The sequence below is a fragment of the Uranotaenia lowii genome, chromosome 3 (assembly GCF_029784155.1).
Source record: "Uranotaenia lowii strain MFRU-FL chromosome 3, ASM2978415v1, whole genome shotgun sequence".
NCBI lineage: Eukaryota > Metazoa > Arthropoda > Insecta > Diptera > Culicidae > Uranotaenia > Uranotaenia lowii.
The window spans coordinates 346,270,083-346,283,925 of NC_073693.1; the positions used below are offsets into that span (position 1 = coordinate 346,270,083).

At 34.8% G+C, this 13,843-nt stretch overlaps 2 protein-coding genes across 2 annotated transcripts in view; both read left to right on the plus strand.

Annotated features, from left to right (window-relative positions):
• Positions 1-6,633, plus strand: part of LOC129757059 (serine/threonine-protein phosphatase PP1-beta catalytic subunit) — a 107,988-nt gene extending 101,355 nt beyond the window's left edge. Inside the window, exons 4-7 of the mRNA XM_055754160.1 lie at positions 207-346; positions 5,884-5,982; positions 6,059-6,298; positions 6,362-6,633. Of these exons, the coding sequence (XP_055610135.1) occupies positions 207-346; positions 5,884-5,982; positions 6,059-6,298; positions 6,362-6,478 (596 nt within the window). The 3' untranslated portion in view covers positions 6,479-6,633. The remainder of the gene's footprint in view (positions 1-206; positions 347-5,883; positions 5,983-6,058; positions 6,299-6,361) is intronic.
• Positions 6,609-7,423, plus strand: LOC129753927 (optomotor-blind protein-like). The gene is made up of 2 exons (XM_055749778.1): positions 6,609-6,718; positions 6,766-7,423. The coding sequence occupies exons 1-2, from the start codon at positions 6,609-6,611 to the stop codon at positions 7,421-7,423; spliced, it is 768 nt and encodes a 255-aa protein (XP_055605753.1).
• The last annotated feature ends 6,420 nt before the right edge of the window (positions 7,424-13,843 follow it).

Here is a 13,843-nt window from a genome sequence, read left to right on the forward strand (position 1 = left end):
TACCCTTCGTTATGTTTGATCCTCTAGTTTGGTAAATTGCCAAAGTTTAAAAATTTCAAATTGTCCAAATCACGATGAAAGTTCTTGAACACATGAGAGTAGATCTCAATATTGGCTTTAAAGTAATATAAAATATCTATATGTTTATCTATTTCAATAAACCATTAAAAACTAATATCACAAACTAATATGGTCCATTTTCTCAGGATTTTATGACGAGTGCAAGCGAAGGTACAATGTCAAGCTGTGGAAAACCTTTACCGACTGCTTCAACTGCTTACCAATTGCGGCCATCATCGACGAGAAGATCTTCTGCTGTCACGGCGGACTGAGTCCGGATTTGAACGTGAGTATCTATATAAGAATGAATATGGAATTTGAATCTCAATATTGAATCAGAAAACTGAATCTTTCGCTGATATCTGGTTTAGAATCTGAAACCTGATCTTAATTCACTTCCGATGCATGACTTTTTGTGTCTGCCGCTTGATTTGGACAACTTGCCATACTAAGAAGAATAATTCTAATTTTCTCAAAAAAAAATTTCTGTAAAACGTGAAACGAGCTTCGAATAAGCATAGAAACATTTTTCGTACGTAGATTTCACATTCTTCATTTGGCTTTATCTGTTTCATTAATTTTCTCCCGTCTCCCCACTGAAAGAAGGGATAGATGCCTTATATGAAATGGAATGTTTGATTATTTAAAGAGGCATTCAACACAGACTTTATCAAAACGGGAAAATTCATATGAAAGCCTTATCTTCCCTTTCTATCTTCAGAGGAATCTCAAACAAATAATCATAAAATTTTTCTCGTACCCAAACACCCTCCCATGCCAAATTCACATTTATTTGCTTGATGAAGTTCTGTCCAAAAAAAGGATGGGGGTCTCCCTCATTTTCACTTATCTTCCCACTATAAGAAATGAGGGGTCTCAAAAAGTCTAACATTTCTCGTACCAAACAAAACCTCCATGCCACTTTTTTTCATCCTATACGTAATCAAAATCATAAGAATTTTTCTGGTACTCAAATACCCTCCCATGCTAAATTTGGTTCCGTTTGCTTGATCAGCACTCGAAGGCCCCTTCGCGCCTTTCTATCTCCTCTGTGAATAAAGGGCGGTTTTGAAACAATCATAGAAAATCCTTCGTATCTAGACACCCTCCCATGCAAAATATGGTAAGTTTTCGAGTTGAGCAGAAAAAATGTATGGGAGCCCCCTCTCCCAACTTTCAATCGCCTATCTTATAAAAGCAAACAACCTATCTTATAAAATATGGTCCCTTTTGCTTGATATGTGCTTGATTAATGCAAATAAAACTGGTAAGGGAGTACCCCTGTCCTTCCAACCCCCCGCCCCTCCATGTTAGAAAGCGGTCGGGAGGACTCTTATGATCATTCAAATTTTTTCCATAGTCAAAAACCCTCTCATATCAAATTCAGTTCCATTGGATTTTTTTTTCTTTCCTATCCTCCCCACACTGCAACAATCGTAGCAACATATCTCGTACCCAAATATTTTTCAATGCCGTACTTGATTCCAATTGCTGGTTTTGTTTGCATAAATTGAGAACTTATGCTAACTAAATTGTATTGGGCCATCCTTCCCCTTCCTTTGTACCTTCTCACTGGAAAGAGGGTGGTGTCTCAAATAATCATGGCAAAATAATTTCCCATGTCAAGTTTGCTCTATTTTTTAGATAAATTGTCGGGTTATACATAAAAAAAGTTGTATGCAATCCCTCTTCCTCTCTTCCTATATTCCCAATCCTATCCTCCAATCGCAAGACAGGAATGGTTTCAAATGGTCATAGAAAAAAAACAAGGTTAAATTAGAATGAGAAAAAAAATCAAAAATGAGTACAGATAAAAAAAAACAAAATGAATAAAATAACAACTGAATAATAAAAACAAGAACCTAAATGAAAAAATACATAAATATAGAATTAACAAAAAGAAATTGAAAAAAATCAAAATTTAAAAAAGTCAAAACAAAAAAAAAATACAAATAAAAACAACATTTTAAAAAATTAAATGACAAAAGCACAATATTGAAGTGAGAAAAATTTAAAAATAGAATTGAAAAAAATTAAAATTAAAACTAATAAATTAAAAACAAAAAAAAATTAAATTACTTGAAAGAAATTAAAACTAAAGAAAAATTAGAAAAAAAAACAAAGAAATAAAAAAACAAAACAAAAAAAAATAATTAAATTAAAACAAAAAAAATGAAATTTTAAACAATATTAAAAAAAGGAAATCAGAGAAAAAAAAATTAAAAATTAAATGAAAAATCAATTTAAAACAACAATAAAAAATTAAATGACTTGAAAAAAATTAAAACAATAAAAAATAAAAAAAAATAACCAAACCGATTTTTTTTTTATTGAAAAGAGAAAATAAAATAAATAATGAAAACATAATAAAAACAATAATTTAAAATAAATAAAAAAAAAAAATTTAAAAAAAAATAAAAAAAAATTAAAAAAATGAAAAAAAAATAAAAATAAATAAAACAATTTTAAAAAAATTTAAAAAAATTTTAAAATTTAAAAAAAAATTTAAAAATAAAAAAAATTTAAAAAAATCTAAATAAAAAAAAATAATAATAAAAATAAATTAAATAAATTTTTTTTTTAAAATAAAAATAAATCAAAAAATAATAATAAAAAAAATAATATAAAAAAAATAATATAAAAAAAAATTAAACAAATACAGTAGTTTTTCGATTTTATCACTGTTCGATTTTTCAATATTCTCTAAATTCACGCTCGACTTGATCACGGTTATTGTTTCGTTTTAATCACGTTGTTTTTTCATTCAGAAATCATTTGCCATTTTTCAATTTTTATTTCAAGTTTCGCCAAATGCACAGTTTTGCAATTATCACGGTGAATTAAGCGTGATAAAATCGAAAAACTACTGTATGTATAAAAAAAATATTAAAAAAAATAATTAACAAATCTATATATATAAAAAGCAATTTTCTGTATGTTTGTTTGTTTGTTTGTTTGTTTGTTTGTTTGTCCTCTATAGACTCAGCCGTCTTAAGAGCTAGAGAGCTGAAATTTGGCATGGATGTTCATTAGCACCAGGAATGATGAAAAATGTTTTCAGATTTTTGGATGACCTTTTCTGAAGGGGGTCGTCCATACAAGACAAATATTGTTTTTACGATATTGACGTTACTTTTCGCCGGATTGTGTTGAAAATTTGCACAGGAGTGTTTTCAAAGACCAGTAATCGATTTTAGGAGTCAAATTTTGTGTAAGGGGTCAGCCAAAGGGGTCGTCCATATCAACTGTTTGATATTTTTGCGATATTGGCGTTATTATACATTGGATTGAAGCGAAAATTTCCACATAGAAGTTTTGAGTGACGAGCAATCGATTCCAGGTATTGAATTTGAGGTCAGAGGTCGGACAAAGGGGTCGTCCATATCAACTGTTTAATGTTTTTGCGATATTGGCGGTATTACACATCGAATTGTGATGAAAATTAGCACATGAGTGTTTTGAGGGACGAGCAATCAATTCAAGGTTTTTAGTTTAGGATCAGGGGTCGCCCAAAGGGGTCGTCCATATCAACCTATTAATGTTTTTGCAATATTGTCGTCCATATGAATTTTTCACTATTTTTGCGATGTTGAGGCTAATACACATTAGATTGAGGTGAAAAATTTGCACATGGGAGTTTTAAGGGACAACTAATTGTTTTCAAGTTTCAAATTTTGGATAGAGGATCGGCAAAAGGGGTCGTCCATATTAATAGTTCACTATTTTTGCTATATTGCCGTGATTACGCATCACATTGAGATCAAATTTTGTACACGGGAGGTTTGAAAGACGGGAAATTTATTTCAGGTCCCCAATTTCGGTTCAGGGATCGGAAAAAGGGGTCATCCATATGAATTATTTACTGTTATCGCGATATTGTCTTTGAAAAAAAAACTGTTTAATATTTTATGCAAAATAGTATTGAAAATGCATCCCAATTACCATTTACACACACTTATCACATATTTGAAATTAAAAACGAAACGGAGTTCGTACGGGATCAGCTAGTAAAAAAAATAAAAATTGAAAAACTTTCAAAAAAATTAAAACCAATATCAACCAAATCAAAATAAAAATAAAGAAAAAAAAATAAAAATGAAAAATAATAAAAAAATATTAAAAAATAAACAATTAAAAAATTTAAAAAAGGAAAAAAATGTATAAAATATAAAAAATATTGAGCAATAAAATTAAAACAAACAAATAAAATTAATACAAAAACATAAAATGAATAAAAAATTCAAATAAATAAAAAAATCAAGTAAATTAAAAACAAATAAAAAAAATGAATAAAATAAAATAATAAAATTAGTAAAAGAAAATTAATAAAATAAATAAAATAAATAGAATTAAAAAAAATAAAAATAGAAAAAAAATTTAAAAAAAAACTTAAACTGAATTATAGATTTAAATAAAGTAAAATTAAATGAATAAATAAAAAGAAATTTAAAAAAAAATTAAAAAAAAAATGAATAAATAAAAAAAATTAAACAAATAAAATGAATAAAAAAAAATAAATTATAAAAAAAAACAAATATTAAATACATTACCAAAAATTAAATAAATAAATAAAATAATAAAATTAGTAAAAGAAAATTAATAAAATAAATTAAATAAATAGAATTTAAAAAAATAAAAATAGAAAAAAAATTAAAAAAAAATTTAAACTAAATTATAGATTTAAATAAAGTAAAAATAAATAAATAAATAAAAAGAAATTTTAAAAAAAAATTTAAAAAAATTTAATAAATAAAAAAAATTAAACAAATAAAATGAATAAAAAAAATTAAATTATAAAAAAAAAACAAATATTAAATACATTACCAAAAATTAGATAAATAAATAACAAAAATAAAATAAATAAATAACTAAAACAGAATCAATAAATAACAAAAATAGAATCAATAAATAACAAAAATAGAATAAATAAATAACAAAAATAAAATAAATAAATATCAAAAATAAAGTAAATAAATAACAAAAATAGAATAAATAAATAACAAAAATAAAATAAATAAATAACAAAAATAAAATAAATAAATAACAAAAATAGAATAAATAAATTTCAAAAATAAAATAAATAAAAATATGAAATTAATAAAATAGATAAAATGAATAAAATAAATTAATAAAATAAGAAAAATATAAAAACAATGCAAAATAAATAATAAAGAATATTAAGATATAAAAATAAATTAAATCTGAATAAAATGAGTTTAAAATAAAAATCATAAAACAAATTACCCAATCTATTTTCTATAATTTCAAAATATTTTAGCTAGCCATTTAAACAATTATTATGAAAGATAAATTCCTTAAATCATAAAAAAACTTTAAAAAAAGAACATATTCACACCAAAAACAATACAATTGAATGAAAATTTAAATTGGTTACCAGAACCAAATTTTAACCAATAAAAAGTGAAGATAGTTAGAGAATTGCAATAAGACAATTTAGAAATACATATGTGTATGTGTTTCAAAAAACAAAACAAATATAAAAACTTGTTGTTAAATATCTCATTTGACATTTCAATAAGTTTAAAAAATGAATAGAACATAATTCTGTTGAAATGCAAGAAATAAAAAATGTTCGGGAAATAAATATTGTATGGCATTGTGTATTGTAAATATGTGTGTATAAAAAGATTAGCTAAAAAAATTGTAATTTCAGGTTAAAAATGTAGTTGAAATTCTCCAAATTAACATGAACCCCAAAAATAAGCATAAAAATACAACGAAAATCAAACATAACGTTAAAAAAACATCAATTTTACTTAAATATTTAAATACTGAAAATTCGAATATTATTCTCTTTTCCAGCATATGGAGCAGATCAGAAGAATCATGAGGCCAACCGATGTTCCAGACACCGGACTGCTGTGCGATCTGCTGTGGAGTGATCCAGACAAGGATGTTAAGGTTTGTTTTACTGTAGTTTTTAGAAGACAAAAAAAATCATCTACTAATGTTATTTTTGTTCGTTTTTCAATTTAAGGGTTGGGGTGAGAACGATCGCGGCGTCAGCTTTACCTTCGGCGTCGATGTGGTGTCCAAGTTTCTCAGCGTGCACGATATGGATCTGATCTGCCGGGCACATCAGGTCGTCGAAGATGGGTACGAATTCTTTGCCAAGCGCTCGCTTGTGACGCTCTTTTCGGCGCCCAATTACTGCGGGGAGTTTGATAATGCCGGTGGAATGATGTCTGTGGATGAGCATCTGATGTGCTCGTTTCAGGTGAGTTAGATTTTTATTTGTCTTTCACAGGTAGGATGTTGACTAATTTTGGTTTTGTTGTAGATTCTGAAACCATCGGAGAAGAAAGCCAAGTACCAGTACAGCGGCACGAACAATCAGCGACCGCAGACCCCGCAGCGGAACTCGACCGGCGGGATGCCCCCGAACAAACGGAAATAATAATTTCTCTCTCTTCTGAATCGCTATCTGACCCGACGGCGTGGCGGCGGAAGCAGCAGGAAACAGCAAAAGTCATCATCATCATCAGCAGCGGAAACATCATCTGATAACGGTAGCAACAGCAACAACAATGGTTCGATACCACCCGCAGCATCTGGACCATCATCGGCGGCCGTCCCCCCAGCAGCTGGCGATTCTTCACTTCTTTCATCATCATCATCATCCGCATCAACATCAACAGCATCCAACAGCAAAAACAATCACCACAACAACCACCACCATAATAGCAGTAGCATTAGCAGTAGTAGTACTAGTAGCGCTCTAGATAACCAAAATTCCGTGTCCACTTCTTGTTCCTCTTCGTCGACGGCTGCTGCTTATCGGCACCCGTCGAATTCTTCCCTGTACCGAACAACTTCTACCAGCAGTGGTGGCTCCCAAAATCCAAACAATCATCGCCTGATCCGGATCCAGCATAACGATGACAACGGAGACGACGACGAGGAAGGATATGACTACGATGAGATGGACCGGAGAAATCTGCACCACCTGCATCACTACAACAACGGAGGAGGGTCCCTTCGAGAGGAAGACGAAGACGAGGAGCTAATAGTCACGATACCACCTCCGCCCCCGCCACCTGGTGGCCATCATCAGCAGCACCAACAATCGACACAATCGTCTGCAACTTCCTCCGTCGGGATGATGCACGGAATGATGCACTCGCTACGGTTACACTCCCCCACGGATCATCTTCCGAAGCCGGTAACCGTTCCGATAGCCGTACCTCCACCGACGCCACCACTTCTCTCTTCTTCGACATCGTCCTCTTCCGGATCCCCCTGGGTTCCCCAACAATCCCAGCACCACCAACAGCAGCAACACAACAAGCCCGGAACACCTTCGGCGTCCGTTACATTTTCGACTTTTCGAAGGATTCACTGAATGAATGAAGGCACGTGTTAACTTTTTTTATTACAACCCCAAACAAACAACCATCAAAACTCGATGATTCGATACTCGCTTTCGGCATACACACTTATATTTATATTTATTAGAGGCATTCAAAAATTTCTAAATTTCCCCTACAACGATTAAAGATAAATTTGTTGGTTTAAAATTGGACGACCAAGAGTTGAAAAAAAAAAAACATCAGAGAACAAATGTGTGTGGACCCGATCGATACCCACAATCGAAACTGGCTTTCGATATTCGCTTTTTGAGATTCGATGAGAATTCTTTTATGCATTTGCGATGTCTTTTATTATCCATAGAAAAAAAAAAACAAAACAAAACCAATTGATGCATTCATTGATAGCAACCAAACAAACGAAACAACAGCAAATTGTTGAAGTGTTTTTTTCCCATTTTTTCGTTTTATTTTAAATTATCAACTGTGTAAACTACCTATATTGGCTTCCTACCTATCGAAATAAAAACTATGCAATGTAAACTGGTTGGCGAAAGAAAGAATTAAACGGCGGAAAACCCACAGCAAATTTTCTTTGTTGGTAATGAATAGAATTATTATAATTATTATTAGCTATTATTATTATTATTGCTATAATTTTTGTATCTTGATACATACCTTTACATTATCTTGTCGAATTCATGAGAGAAATAAATTTTGAAGTGAGATGAAACTGTACACTTTTTGGGCCGTTTGGTTGCGTTTTTTTGCGTTTGTTTTGTTTAGTTGTGAAATTTCTTTTGAACGGTAACGTTCGATGTTTGTCTCTTTGAAAGTTTCGAAGAAGTTGTCAGTAAACTCTCTTTACGGTGAAAATGGTAGTGGCTCCAGAGATAAGTAACATTTAACAAACAATACTCCACGGAATATCAAAGCATTGTAGCATCAAATCGCTACGTTTACAAGTTTCAACTTCAGAAGAAAACAATAATTTCAAAAATAAAAATTATCGCTCCAGAGAGTGAATGAGTAATAGCTAAAAGCTAAAAATCCTTTAGGAAATATGGCTCCAGAGACTTTTCAAAATAACCATTACAAGCAGATTATGATGTTGCGGCGATAGTTCTGAGGAGGAAACATAGATTGACACAAAAAGAATAGATTACTAATCAACATATAAGTGAAACACAGAAAACAAACTCTAACTGTCGATGTGGATGAAAAATGACAACAGATTAACATCGACAAACCTTTAGATTTGGAAGAATAAGTCTGGTGCGAAAATCTAATCTTTCCAAAGTGGATCGAATAAAAAAAAGCAATCAAATTGTTCGCGATAGGATTGAAATCATACGGAGTTGTATTGCCAGCTTCAGAAGGAAGACGTTACTTCGTTATGGATGGTGGCTCCAGAGAATAAAGATCTTCACCAACAATTCAAATTTTTAAGAGATATCATGCTTACTAATTTCAGAATTGAAAAAAAAAACTTTGATGGCTCCCGAGAGCAGAAAAATAATTCAACAAAATCCCAACAGCGGAAAAACATCGCGTAAGAAAACAATTAAAAGGACTATTATAGCAGTTAAAAAAGTCCTAAAGAAAAATCGCTTACGAAAGTCCAGCAAGAACCAGGCTGAAGGATGTGAAAATCAAAAGTAGTTGTAGTCAACTTGCAATGATATAGCCTACACAGTTGGCACGAAAGGTTTTTACAATTGAAAATGAGTGATGCAGAATATACTCAAAAAAGAACGGATTAAAACGACATTTTCAATTGCTAGCGGCAACTAAACTTCTTCTGTACAACGGAGCAATTCCAACCCGAATTCAGTGCCCGGAGCAAAATTACTCATTTCAAGTTGTTTTACGATTTCACGCAGTACAAAACTAAACAGCTGGATGAGGTGCCTTTTCATTTCCGTCAACTGCTTAACCGCCATTCCCCTTGCGAGGTGACCGTTGATGAATTAGAATGCATGGATTTCACGAAGAATTCTATCAAAAGCATGTTCTCATCAAAAGTTAAAAAATACCGTAAGCGGGCAAAATTTTATGGCATCAACCTGCTGTTGTATTGCCTTAAGGGTTGCAAATCGGAGACGTGATCCTTTAACGTTTTTTTATGAATAAGACTTGAAAATGGTGGCTCCAGAGAGGAAAAAAAGAAAGAATTTGATAATGGCTGTAGCAAATAATTTAAGGTTGGTATGGGAATTAGTTATGGAAAAAGTGATTTTTTTTGTTAAATATTCAGCGAGAAAAGGCGTCTGCCGCATTCTGTAAATAATAAATAGTCAATGGCCTATGCAGCTTGTTCCACTATATCCTAAGCCAGAATACGCAGAACTTTTGTCTACAGCTTGAATGCTATAGTTCTCAGGACACGGAATCAGTCTTTTTGGAAAGCGTAGAAATCATTTACTTAACGTCGTCGTTGATGAACGGAAACCTCCAACGGTTTAGCACTTTCTTTTAATAGTGGGAGGTCTAGCACTTTCTTTTAATAGTGGGAGGTCTATTCGCGCTAGTGTGCTCCAAGGCAATACTCATTAACGAGACCACTTTCAGGAATACCTCTCCTCATTACGACTTCACACCTGGACTCTCTTTTAACGACTCGAGAACCTATGTCTCCTTGCAATGACTCGAGGTTTACACTCTTACCCCTCCTCTTGCGACTCGAGATCCGTGATCCGACCTCTCATCATAAACACTCGGGGTTGAACACACCGAACTAGACTCGGAGCTTGACCTCTTCTCTTCCGACTTGAAGCCCGACTTCTTGTCACCAGGATTAGAGGCACACCACCTTTTGCCCGTCGTGTGCCGGTCGAGAGCTGTTTATCCTGGACACGCACCTGTCACAGCACATGCGTGGAGTTAACGCAACCAACCGGATGCTTGCCGACGGTGACGACATCCTACACCGACTCAAACGGCTCACTCGGCGTCGCAAGTCACTCTACCCGTGGGTCATCCCCGCAGCTTCGATCTTTGGGAAACGTGCTACTCAGATACTCCCCGAAGGTTGAGCATCCAAAGCACGAACGCAGGTGCCCACGGCATTCCCTAAGCAGAAGATGTTGCTTTATCTTTGTAGCTTCAAATCAATGGATTGGATGCACTCTACTCGTCAGGCAATCTTAGGATTGCCCGTCGTGTACCGGATCGGGAGCAGCTTGTCCTGGACTCGCGCCTGTCACAGCTCACGTTCGGGATTTTGAACGCTACGACTCGGATGATTCCCGACGGTGACGACATTCTACACCGACTCAAGAGGCTCGCCTGGCATCGAGAGAATCTCTAGCCGAAGGTATCCCCCGACAGTGGTTTACCCTCTTCCTACAAGGCCCGTTGCTAAGAAGGTCTTGTCATATCTCCGCAGTTTCCTCCGTAGGAAGCGACACTATTTACTCGGATACTCCCCAACGATCGCGGAACACCCATGACCTCCACTATGCAGGAGATGATGCCTTATCTTTGTAGCTTCGATCTGTAGCTTAGTATCGAGGCGGTAATGGGTTAACAGGCCGAATGGATTATAAGCCCCAGGTTATCCGCCGAAAATTGTTCGACCGAAAGAATTTTTTTACCGAAATCCCAACATGTGCAAATCGTTAAACTGCTCGGTAATTTTTTCGATAAAAAATTAACGAACATCGGTAAATGAAGAATCGATTTACCGATGTTCGTTTATTTTTTACCTAAAAAATTACCGAACAGTTTAACGATTTACACATGTTAGGATTTCTGTTAAAAAATTACCGAACTCGGTAATTTTCATTTACTGTGTAGGCTGAACTTGTGTTGGGCCGATTTTTGATTTGGGCGAGTGATCATCAGGTCGAATGGGCGCTAAGCTGAACGGATGTTATGGCGAATTGTAGGCTGAAGAAACATCCTTCGACTAAAGGTCGCATGGTCAAATGGATGTTGTTGTACTTTCATATACCTACGAAAAAGATTCGCCTACTAGTCGGGTGGTAATATTTCTCCCTTCTTTATTCTCAGAATGCAAGGTATGGCTCCAACCTTGATGGGGCATTCTGATCGTACGTTTAGGTCGTGGTGGTCTGGAACCTGAGAGAATAGGTTTTGTGATTGATAAGAAGAGAACTCCGTTCTTCAACATCTTCCGGGAATCCAGCTTGTTCATCTGCTTGAACGGTCTAGTCGAGCTGGGATTCTGTTTCGTTGATAGGAGCAACGGAACACGGTTCTTGATGTGTTGGTACCGGTTTCCGATTTGGTGAAACAACTTCCAAACGCTTTGATGGTGTTATGTTCCGCTTGTTCGGTGACGGAAATTCAAACATGTACATGATAATGTTGAGTGGCGGGCGAATTGCAATAAGCTGGTTTGAAAACTTTCGAAAATGTTGCGTTGCAGTGTTGGACCGAAGTAACTTCTCTGGTTCGAACTGGATGGAAAATCTTGGAGAGAGCAAGTGATCACAAATCAAACATTTCGATCCAGTCCAGACCGAAAAGATTGAAGTTTTGATTTGTCACGTAGCACAACACAGATTTCGTGATCTTGTCCAGAGTGATGTTACAATGCAGCTGCCCAATGATGTTAAAGGGTTTTTCTGATGCGGTTTTTGCCTGAGTACCAGTTTGATGCAGATGTGGTGAGTCAAGTTCCTGCCACGAACGCTTGGAGAGGATGGTGATGTCGGACGCTGTATCAAACTGCATACGTAACATAACTCCGTCGATGGTGACATTCAGGAACTTTATAGACGCTGTACTGCTTCCACGATTGATAGCAAAAATTTCGTTGACTTTTGGTTTGAATTTTTCCTTCTGTTTCTCGCTTTTGGCAGATGGCTTTGCCGAAAAGCAATTGCAGAAGCCTTCCTTGTGGCCCTTCTCGTTGCAGACTTTGTTCGTGTCTTTTGAAAATGAGCAATCACGTACAAAGTGCAAAGTGTTCCAGCATAGCCCTGTCGAATTTGAGGTTATGTAAACGTTGGCATTCGGTGATCAGGCTTCCCAGTTTACATTCCCCTTCGCCTTCGGATTCCAACTTCTACAACAACCTTGTTCGGATGTCAGATTCATTCGGAGACCGTAGACTGCAAATAAAAATTAAGGGTTTGAACTAATCTGCGGTGATTTTGTTCAGCTCAAAATCCTCACAGCGTTTATTCACGATTCCGGCGTAGGTAACGTAATCATCGTCTCCGTGCTTCGTAAGTTGAAAACATTGATAAAGCTTGTTGAATAGTGAAATTCGAAAACCTAACAACTGTTTCAACTTAGTGACGGCGTCGGCGAAAGAAAATTCACCTGGATGGTTTGGCGAATAAAATTCACATACTTGTCGTGAACGTTAATGCTGAGGCTCAGGCTAATTTTTGCTTCGTCATCCACATTTTCTCCGTCTTTCAGGAACAGGTTTTCGTACTTCTGGAATCATCGATCGAATACCAAACCGTTTTTGGGATCGTAGCAAAACTCCATGATATTTAACGCCAATGACTCGATGATGAATTCTGATTATTGAACCGTTCCGTTCTTGATTATTGAACCGTTCCATCATAGCCATCAAACGAGCGTTTTGTTCAGCCATCTGTCGGTTTTGTTCGACCATCTGACGATTTTGCTCCACGATGGTTTCGAGCAATCTTGAGCTATCGGTTGGTGGTGCCATTTTTCATTGAATGAACTAAATTTTCACTAGTTGATTTTCCTTAGTGATTAATGGTTGCTATGCTAGTAGGGAAAACACTCACCTACTAGTCAGGTGGTAATAGATGTTAGACCCAGCAGCTTTTTGGCCTTATGACCATTCTGCCAAACATTAATTCGGCCTATCGTTCATGCGGCCAAACAACCTTCGACCTGAAGTGTATGACAAAGTAAAAAAAACTTGTATGGAATTTGATAGACCTAAAATAATGCTCGATCTAGAATCTCGCGAAATAAGATTTCTTAATCTTTGTCATAAGCCCGAAGTCAAATAACAGAACACAGATCATGTATCAGTCTAGAAGAGAGGATTACTGGGGAACGCCCATGAAGCATGTCGACCTTTATTATTGACATAACAGAATTCTGTACCTTTTCCTATCTTTCAAACCATCCTGATCCATTGAAATTTGTACAAGATCTACCAGATGAACCAAGCAGAAGCTTGAGACTCTGCTTGTTGTACTCATATTATGACGCATATATCGTATACAGACAGAACTCCTCTTCGACGTCTAAGGTTAACTTCAGCGTCTTTACCTCGATGAACAAGACGTTCTATAGCGTAGGAGCGAGAACCTCACCCTAGGGAACGTCTTCTATAAAGGCTAACGATCGTTGTCCGCTTTGCGTTTTAATGTTTTTTCTTACTTTACTAGTATAGTTGTGTGAAAAATTTTGGATTAACTCAAAGAATCACGAATTTTGGATGATTTTTGAATAACACTCTTCTGAAATGTTGAAGAAGTATAGTGAGC